The 10,459-nt window shown below is 40.6% G+C and overlaps 1 protein-coding gene across 1 annotated transcript; it reads right to left on the bottom strand.

The window, feature by feature from the left end:
- Positions 1 to 1,878: 1,878 nt before the first annotated feature.
- Positions 1,879 to 10,129, bottom strand: LOC308104734 (ras-related protein Rab-37-like; the record flags this gene model as incomplete). The annotated part of the gene is made up of 9 exons (XM_080455242.1): positions 1,879 to 2,048; positions 2,975 to 3,051; positions 3,158 to 3,214; positions 3,408 to 3,473; positions 3,708 to 3,760; positions 3,919 to 3,985; positions 4,359 to 4,400; positions 4,948 to 5,058; positions 9,980 to 10,129. 9 exons carry the CDS (start codon positions 10,127 to 10,129, stop codon positions 1,943 to 1,945), a joined length of 729 nt encoding a protein of 242 aa, XP_080311368.1. The 3' UTR covers positions 1,879 to 1,942.
- Between the last annotated feature and the right edge of the window lie 330 nt (positions 10,130 to 10,459).

The raw sequence follows: 10,459 nt of genomic DNA, 5'->3' as shown, positions 1-10,459 counted from the left end.
CATAGAGTATGTCAAATAGATTTCTGGGGGAAATCATATTATGATAAAACAAACAAACAAATAATGTATACAAAGTTAAATAACTGCCAAATTACTTACATACTTTTGTACTCATTCAGTGCCACATGACGTCTAAGACGTCATGGCCTGAGCGCCCTGAGCGCCACGTGACGTCTAAGACGTCATGAAAAAAAATGTTCAGAACCCAAGATATCATGATTTGAAAATATTCTGCTCCATTCACTCTTTGTTTAACTTCTTAATGGAAAAGGCTGTATCTCGGCTCCTAAGCACTTTTTTTACAATGAATTTTGGCTGTGGCACTCAGAGCCAAACTGCCATAAATAAGCATGGCACTGAATGAGTTAAAGATAAGTCTAACTGGTTCAACAGGCCCAAGCAACCTAAACTGATTACTGTATATAAATATGTTTTGATAATTATCATACCCTGAAAATATTCCTAGAGGACCATATTTCATCTATAATTGCATACTGGTGTCAATATATATCTTTCATGTTAACAAGCTTCCAGGAATTTCACAAGATGTCTTATAAAGAGTCAAAATTATTTAATCAATGTAATTTCAAGTGCATTGTCTTTGTCTTTGTAGGGCAGCATGTTGAACAAAAACTAAGCAATAATACCCAAATCCTCTGTATTCAAAGCTAAATGAAGCACTAAAAAGCAGTTTAAGCTCTACAACAGCTAAGCAAATCAGAACAGAGAGTAACAGATGAGAGGGTTTCAATATGCACTGCATGCACTGCAGTCTGCACAGAGATTTTGTACCATGCAATGCAGTAAACACAACTGATTTTCAAAATAAGTCTCACGATCAGAACATAGAAATCGCTACAACTCTTGCAACTCATACAGGATGTCATGTCATGACATGACAATGAAACAAAGACAGAAAAATATAAATGAATGGAATCAAATAAATTAAAACATGCAAGTCAAAACATCACATCAAAGGTTGTCGAAACACATTCCACAATGCATTCAAACAGAATCCTTATTGAGATAAATCTGTGTGTAAAAATGTTTACACACAATTTGAAAGAGGCATATGGATATTACATAAAATTGAACAACACCATGTAAACCCTTGTACAAGTAGTTCACATTCAATTAGGTGTTTTCATCTAGGTTTACATTTCTGGTTCTAGTTTGACATGACCAAAACATCCGGCCGTATTTGTTTTTAAACCATATTTAATGAAAGCTTGAAAACATAAACTCAGAGCCTATAGTCAGAGCTTTGTAGCTTTGCAGGCCAAGCACCATGAACCCATTTGTTTTGCACACTCAGTGTGACCAATTGTGTCCCTGAGCTTCCTGTGTGTGAGTCTGTGAGCAGCTGTCTGCAGTGTATCAAGAAGAAACGAGTGCCAAGTGAACACCACAGAGCTCAGATCAGATACGGTAGACAGGGGGGTTCAGTCCATTCGCTTGGCACTAAATAATATCCATAACACAGTGTATGGCCTTTGTCTCAATCCAGAGAAGATTCAGCGACACTTGAATTTTCCCCGTGAAGTTGTAGCAGTCGATTACACTGTTGTGTTTTGGCGTGGAACCACATTTATATAGATCCATTCTCAAGATGCAATTTGTATGTGTTTTTACTTCTGCATTCTCTTTTAGTTTATGGCACTGATCTGACTTAGTCTCCATTGTCCATTCTTGCAAATTGGTTTCTCCTTTCCTTTTGGATTTTTGGGCTTGGTACTGTCGTCCCCCAAGAATGGAAAATATCACAATTTGGGAGCAGGGAATGATTTGTGATGAGAATCTTCTGTCTGCTTCGCTCAGTTGCTCACAGTAGGTCTCTCTGAGTCTATATTCGTCAAAGTTCGTTCACACAGAGTGGTGGCACTGGCAAGCGTAGGAGGAGAGGAGGGGAGGACTCAGAAGAACATCGACAAGGAGAGAAGATTTAGAAATAGCTACAGCAGCCCGAATTCTCCTTCGGTGCATCAATGAATTCATGGATCTGAAACTTGGGTTCACTGGGCTGTTGGACCGAACTGTGCTTGAGTTCCCTGCAGTAGAGAGAACAACAAAGAACAGGACAAATATATGAACAATTTAAACATAATTACATTTCTCATTCAATTCATCCACTTATCCTATTCTATACTAGTAAAACTATTCTGGTAAAACGGACGTGAGTTGCAAACCTTTTTCCGTCTACACCAAATCTCTCCGTCAAAAATAACTGATCTACAAGCTCACAGGGCGTGGCAACGTGACATGTTGTAAGCTTGTAGAGATCTACAATTTTTGGCTAATTTCCCCCCCAGAATATGGATGCCAGGGTTCAAGTGGTTAATTCTAAAGTGTGTGAATATCACAGAAACTTATGAAAACAAACTCTACTTGAAAATCTTTAGTGTTAATTTAAGATGAAGTTTCTCTAAGTTAAAGGAGCACTTTACCCATTTTCAACCGTAACTTCATATAATTGGTCCTAACTAATGCTCATTATAAGATGCCACTATTCAGAAACCTGCCTACCAGTACCACCATCAATGGGGATTCCAAGCAAATAGAAACTACAGCCTTTCTTTTCCTGGAAAGTTAGCACACTGAAATAGAAACAATTGTTCTTGAAATCTTGTTTGAAATGACCAAAGTTGCCTACCGGTGATGTCACTGGTAGGCAGGTTTCTGAACTGTCCACAGGCCACCTCTGTGACACAGAGCAAGTAGACAGCAATGGTGCCATCTTATAATGACCATTAGTGAGGATAAATTAAATGAAGATAAGGTTGAAAATGGGTGAAGTGCTCCTTTAAATGAACACTCTTTTTTTACAGTGTTGTTTCTAGCAGGATGTCTGAGGATATAAACATATTACGGGATAATATTATGTATCACATTGAAGAAAATTCTTTGGACATTATTGTCTGAAAAGACAATAATGTATTTTATATCTTGTATTGTGTGTGAGAGGACTGTAACTGACTTGGCCACAGTAGTGAAAACCAGTTCCACATTGGTTCCGGTCTTGGCACTGGTCTCCATGAATGCGACTGAATACTCCTAAATATGAAGAAGGAGAAATCAATCATAGAGCAAATGCAGGCATAAGTCTGGTTTATATTTAGTGCTATGATTGGCCGATCCTGGTTTGTAAATTAAAACTCACTCTGGCAAGCTTCTCTCCTTCCTCTCTTCGGATCACCCTCTCACCTTCCATGTCAGCCTAACAGAGAGAATTACAATAAGACAACAAACTGATGGTGAGGATAAGACCTACTGTAACTATGTCCTACTACTGTATTAGTGTGGGAATATTTGTACAGGAAGTGTTTTGAAGAAAAAGATAAAAAATAAAATGGAAATAATTCCATTGTTGCCACTTGATAAGCATTACATACAGTCTTTTTCCACCTCACCTTGTTGCCCAGCAACATGATGACTATATCCCTCTGAGCATACTCATGAATCTCAGTCAACCATGCCTAATGAAAAGAGATAATGAAGGAGAAAGAAAGAAAAAGAAATCATATTTACAGGTAACTTCAGCTTCCTCATTTTCTCAAAGACATGTCATGGCTGAGCCACGTGCCTGAAACCCGATTTATATTACGCTGGATGACGTAAATTCAAATAGAGCCAATCTACAAGCTTGTGTGAGCTTGTAGATTGGCTATTTATAGCATACAACAATGTAGTATGAAATAGGCATGACTCACCCTGATATTGTCAAAGGACGATTTGCTGGTGATGTCGTACAACAGGAGCAAAGCTTTAGAGGATGAGAAAGACAAAATGAAGAGATTAATAAATGACTGCAATAACATTAAAACATTAACATTACAATTATTTGTTTAAAGAAATCTCCCTAGGTAAAAGTACAGTTGTTTGCGACTTTGCGAGTGATGAGTGATGGTCTATTCTCCTCACCCTGTGCGTCCCTGTAATAGGCATGAGTCACACTCCTGAACCTTTCTTGGCCTGCTGTGTCCCAAATCTGTAAAGACAGTGACGACAACATCTCCATAATTACACACATGCCAATGTTGACCTCTGGGTGCTGCCATTGCTGTGAATCAGACGTAGGTAAGGTTTAGGGAACATACTGTACTTATACTGTACAAGTAGCCGTATTTTTAACGTACAGTAGCTGATCTACAAGATCACAACGTGTCGAATTGCGACACGTTGTGAGCTTGCAGAGCTGATATTTTGGAAAAATCTTTCCTTTAATGATATGCCCAAAATAGTAGGGACACCAGATTTATTCTCAAATGTGTAGCCCTAGCACAAGTTTTGTGCCAGTGCTTGAAAAATAGGCCACTGTTTCAGAAATCCACCAAGTGTCCATAAGGAAGTGAGTTACTGACCTGTAGTTTTACCTTTACATTGTCCACGGCCACCACTTTATTCTGAGGGAGGCAGCGAAGAGGAAAATTGGGACGGGTGATTATTAGAGGCTAGGCAGAATGACAATTGAGTGATGCAATTATCTTTAAAACCGGACAAAGTCCAATTTATTTGTACCTACATCAACGCAAAAATACTCGTACACCAACAGAGACACATGTCACTGTCGGGCAGAAAACTTGTATGTCCAAAACTGTTACTTTTCAGGAAATGGACAAAAGAACCTGTGTTCTAATGGAGCCAATGCAGTTATTATTTGGTCAGCAGCTCTCGTTAATCCTTTTAATTGGTTTAGTATTTACAAAAAACACTTTCAATCTGGAGTCCCTATTTTGGGCATATCATTAAAGTAGTGAAGACAGTCGATCTACAAGCTCGCAATGCAATGCGTTGGGAGCTTGTAGATCAGCTATTTTCACTACTTCTGTGCAACACTGTCATATAATGAAGTATAAGATATGGCACGAATTTATGAACCTAAAAAGATGAAATAATAATAATGAGGTTTCTGCCCGACAGCACTGATATAGAAAAAACACACATACACACCGTGAAGCCGATGCCTACAGTGGCTGAAAAGGAGCCTGGGATGAACTTGCCCTGGTCAAACTGCACCAACAGCGACGTCTTTCCCACTCCACTGTCACCAACCAGGATAGTCTGCCACACACACGCACACGCACACGCACACGCACACGCACACACAAACACACACACACACACACACACACACACACACCACAACAATACACAGTCACATCCTCTGCGTTCATTTCAATCTGAGAGGGTAATATATGCACATAAGAATGGATGCATTTTGTCGGATGGCTAGCAAAATGGACCTGTAAAGATCCAAACTGGATGATTCATACCTTACAAAAGCTCTTGACAAAGTAACACTGACAGAGTGTGATTCACAGCGAGTTCAAGGACACAACCTTCATGCTATGGATCAAACACAGCATGAAAGAATGTGCTGCTTGTCATCAGGGCCACGGGTGAGCGCCGTCCCTATTGAACCTTATGCACATCAACGGGTTCTAAAGCTTTCATTAGTAGTAGTAAGGCATCACATCCTTCAATATAGTGAATTCCATCAATTACAGAACAGTATCAAAAGAGTACACCTGAACTGTGAGTTGACAAGAGGTTTGGTTTAAGCTTTGGTGCTGAAACCGAGGCGATGAGAATGGATGGATGGACGGACGGACGGACGGACGGACGGACGGACGGACGGACGGACGGACGGATGGACTGACAGACATACGGATGGACAGGCTGATGACCGACATGGATTAGTGTTTCTGAATACTGGATACTGGAACAGTCCAAAAACACCAATACAGATTTGTGATGCTCTCTTTGATCTCAGCATTAAGAGGATTTCACTCCACTCAACTCCATTCATGCAAGAAGAAAAGTATTCAGAGCTGTGAATAAATTGTGTTTTTTTAATACTTATGCAGGCAGACTGTGTTATGAGATCATGGATTTATGCTGAAGGATGAGAACTGAGCCTTCATAATCCCCATCTGAAGTTGCATTTCCATATTAACTTTATCAGTGATTTCCTAGGCAACATTCCATAAGAGGAGAACAGTATTCCATTGAGAGCTCTATATGGTTATGAAAGGCAATAAATTGCTCAAAGCTTTCTGGAAACCAGCCTATAACATACATAATAGACTGTTAGATGCCCTTGGTGTTATCTGGAGCAATTTATAAAGGAATAAATTATTATAATCCTGCAAACAGTGTAGGTTTGAAGTCCAACAGCAATATCAACATTTCAGTTGATCCATGAGCCAACATGAACGCAGCTGTCTCTTTCCCAACTGACATTACAGAGAACATAATTACATCATACTATACAGTATGTGGATATAAGATTATGGGGGGAGGGGTGAAACGGATGCATCACCCCACACATGCATGTGCACACATCACAAACAAATACTGCCATTACTTATGCACCACTACGTGTGTGTGTGTGTGTGTGTGTGTGTGTGTGTGTGTGTGTGTGTGTGTGTGTGTGTGTGTGTGTGTGTGTGTGTGTGTGTGTGTGTGTGTGTGTGTGTGTGTGTGTGTGTGTTAGTTATAGTGAGAGAGTGGTATGATGCTGTTACTGCGTAACAATGGGTTAGATGGGAAGTGAGCTAAGCTCATAACACCCCCCTGGGGACTGGATCTAATTAGGTGGAAGCACAACAGATGTGCGGGAATTTGACATGTGTAGTGTGGAGTGGAAGATGGAGCATAAAGTAACTCTCTGTAGTGCATATGATGCAAGTCTGTGTGTGCAAGAGGGAGAGGGGAGGAGGGGGGGGAGTAAAATCAGCGGTGGAAAGTAACTAAGGACATTTAATCAAGTACTGTACTGTACCGTACAATTTAGAGATATTTTTACTTTAATGGAGTATTTCCAATTTTCAGTACTTTTACTTCAACTGCATTACACCTCAGAGGCAAATATTGCACTTTTATTGTACATGTATTTGAAAAGTTTAGTTAATAGTTACTACTTACTACTTGATTGTTATTACAAAACATACATTGACCACTTCAGACAGAGAGAGAAAATCAACAGACAGGGAAAGGCCAAGAGATCATTTGATTTGATTGAGTTCAGAGGCTCCTCCTTCCTTGGAGTCCAGTAGTTGTTGTCATGGAGAGTGAAGCTGTCATGATGATGTCATCAGATTACAGCATGCTGGCACCAAACCCCACTGAGCAACTTAAAGCCATAGTTCTATTAACTGACCTCTTTGGTGCAATATAAAGTGGCATTCCATTCTGTCATCCCAAAGACCTTTTGATGTTTGGGTTGACTTGACATACTGAAATTTAAGGTTTATGGAATGGGATTATTCTGAAAATCTCTGATGACTCTAAGCCTTTTCAGCTTTATGGAGATATGACATTGAGGAAGAGAGACATGACAGTAGGGAATAGAGACACGATGGTGAAGGAAGAGAGACATGATAGTGTAGGAAGAGAGACATGACAGTAAGCAATAGTGCCATCACTGCCATGATAGTGAAGGAAGAGACATTGTCGAGGTGCAACTCAGTAGATGTAGGACCCAAGTGCAGAACAGACAGTCAGATGCAGAGCAGGTCAAATGGACAATGATTTATTCTCCCAAACTAAGGAACACATGAAATAAACGCAAGCACTATACTGTGAACAGAACATCATAACAACAATTGCACAATGACAGTGAGGGTTTAAATACACACAGGGATAACCATACACAGGTGAACACAACTGACAATCAACACAGGGATAGGCTAGGGGACTAACCAGACACAAGTGGAGATAACTAGTAATCACAGAAAGGTGAGACAACGCAGGTAATAGTAACAAAGTAAAACAGGAAACGCTAGGACGATACCACAAATGAAAAGGTACAAGACAGATCCTGACAGACATGGAGGTGAGAGAAGAGACATGTGACAGTGAGGAAGAGAGAAATTGCGTGAGGATAAATTGGTGACTTGCAACATAGCTCCTGGGGTGGGAATCAAACTGGGAATGTTGTGGTCATGCACTACCTGGTGTGTGTGTGTGTGTGTGTGTGTGTGTGTGTGTGTGTGTGTGTGTGTGTGTGTGTGTGTGTGTGTGTGTGTGTGTGTGTGTGTGTGTGTGCGCGTGTGTGTGTGTTTAGATTTAGATTAGTTTTGATTCTGTTTAAGAAATTGTTTTACACATTTAAAAAAAGCATGGTCTCTAAAAAGACACTTTAGGGGAAAGAAAGAGAGTCAGCTGTTGGTGAGAGAAGAGGTATTCTGACTGAAATGGAAGGGGGGGGGGTAGGGGGACATCAGAGAGACCGAGGGTCAAAATGGACTGAAAAGTTTGATGCTCTGCTTTGAAGGAAACATTAAATTGGACAGGTTGTCTTGTTCATGCTGTCTGTACCTATTATTTCAACCTGGGGAGAAAGAATGAATGAAAACTTAGCGTTTCTATAATTTGGCCCTCTATAAAACTGCTCCAGTCCCAATGAAATTGTGATGTCTGTGTGTGCCTGTCTCTCACTTACACCAAGACACATACACACACAATTATGGTAGCCTAGTACTCCTAAGTCTATTAAAGGTAGGGTAAGTGATTTTCTTTGGTTAAAATAAGTGTTAAATAGCTCTATATTCTGATAGTACTCATTGCTATAGAGTGTTTGTTCAGTAAAAGGAGTCTCCTTGTCTCTCCAGCTCTTTATAAAACAGAAAATGCATTTTCGTTTCAGTTTCAGTTTCATTTCCAATTTTATCCAATCAGGATAGAGAACTCAATCAGGATATAGATTAAACAAGTGAAATTGGAAGTGATGACACTAAGAAATGAGCAGGCAAAATTGGAACTGGAACACTATAAAAATGAAGCTTAAAAATGGGTACTTTCTCCTGATTGGCTGAGATTTTGACACCTACCGGAAAATGTATTTTCTATTTATTAAAGAGCTGGAGAGACGGGGAGACTCCTGTTACTGAACAAACACTAGCAATGAGTACTATCAGAATATAGAGCTTTAACCTTTTAACAAAATACTTTTTGTTTTAACCAAAAAATATCACTTACCCTACCTTTAACCACTTAAACCCATAGAGTTAAAAATAAGCTTAAACCCTATTATTCTCAGTTGACGGGGGTCCACCAGTGCTCTATGCTAGGTATGCGAGTATTTCCATCTACACCAAATCCCTTTCCCAAAAATATCCGAGCTACAAGTTCACAAGCAACAAGCTGTGAGTTTGTAGATCTTCTGTTTTCATGTCAAGGATAGACAAATGTATATGAATTACGCCACAGACCCCCATCTGAAAATATTTTGTGCCATGGATGGACCCCCATACAAGATTTGTGTTGTATTTTTCAAGATGAGTTTTTCTCAAAATATCTGATGCATAGTGCTAATTAAAGTGGTTAAACTGATTTTGATTCTGTATTAACTAATTTTGATGGGGACCCCCTGGAACACCCCCAAGAACCCTTGGGGGCCACTGGGCCAGAGTGCAGTAATGATTACATTAGGCTATAGGCTAACACAACTATGTCCCACTAGATTTAACATAGGTCAAACGTCAACTCTTTCCAACACACTCTAATACACAAAGTATATGGACTCATACAGAGTAGTAGCTCTTATCTTGGACAGAAATCAATTAGAGTGCATCACTACCCCAGTGACCTACATCTAACTTATGAAGAGCTGAGGGATGGAGAAATGATGTAGGCCATTACAGACCAGTGACAAAATATAATGAGCCACAAGCCCAGATTGATTTAACTGCCTCTGTCAGACTGAACTAACGGAACCTCAGCTTTACTTGGTGAGAAACTGATATGAGTAAAGTGAGCTGCTGCTTCAGCAGCCCTAAAACGGTCCACTCTAGCATCAGAATTGATGGTGTGTTCTGCCTGATACGAAAAGCAACATGCCTGAATGCAACCGAACAACTCAACTGCATCATATTCAGGGTCAGCACCATGGGGAGAGCATTTTGACAGAAATAAATTATGTTTTTTTTTGTTGTTGTCCAATTATTGACAAGTCACCATTCAATTTATTTCACAGTACCTTGTGCATTAAATCCTCGTCGTATGCAAGAGCGATGGGAGTCTTCGGGCTCTCAGTGGTCTCAGATCCGTAAGTGCTATCGGGATGGATCTCAGGGTAAGCCGTGGTATAGTACGCCGAGATCGGCTCCATGGATTCCATCCGCTCCATTGTCCTCCCGTCTCCACGTTTTTAAAGGAAGAGCCAGAGGAAATGCATCTAGCTACCACTCCACGCCGACTCTCCTACTCTATCCCTCCCCCTCTCTCTCTCTCTGTCTTTCTCTCTCACACACGCACACGACTGCGTTTACTTGGGTTGGAGCTCCTCAGCCAACCGGCTTTGAGCCCTACAATAGCCTCCCCAAGTGCTGCTAGAGTGAATCACCAGCCGTAGACTCTGCTGCCTACAGTCGTGACCAAAACATATCACACTAAATCAGCACCACGGAGAGCTCCGGCTGGCACGCGCGCGCACGCGCGCGCGCGCGTGTGTGTGTGT

Source organism: Gymnoscopelus braueri, assembly GCF_963280865.1.
Source record: "Gymnoscopelus braueri genome assembly, chromosome: 17".
In the NCBI taxonomy this organism is placed as follows: Eukaryota; Metazoa; Chordata; class Actinopteri; order Myctophiformes; family Myctophidae; genus Gymnoscopelus; species Gymnoscopelus braueri.
The sequence above is the reverse complement of the archived record's forward strand: the minus strand, read 5'-3'. Positions and strand labels throughout refer to the sequence as shown.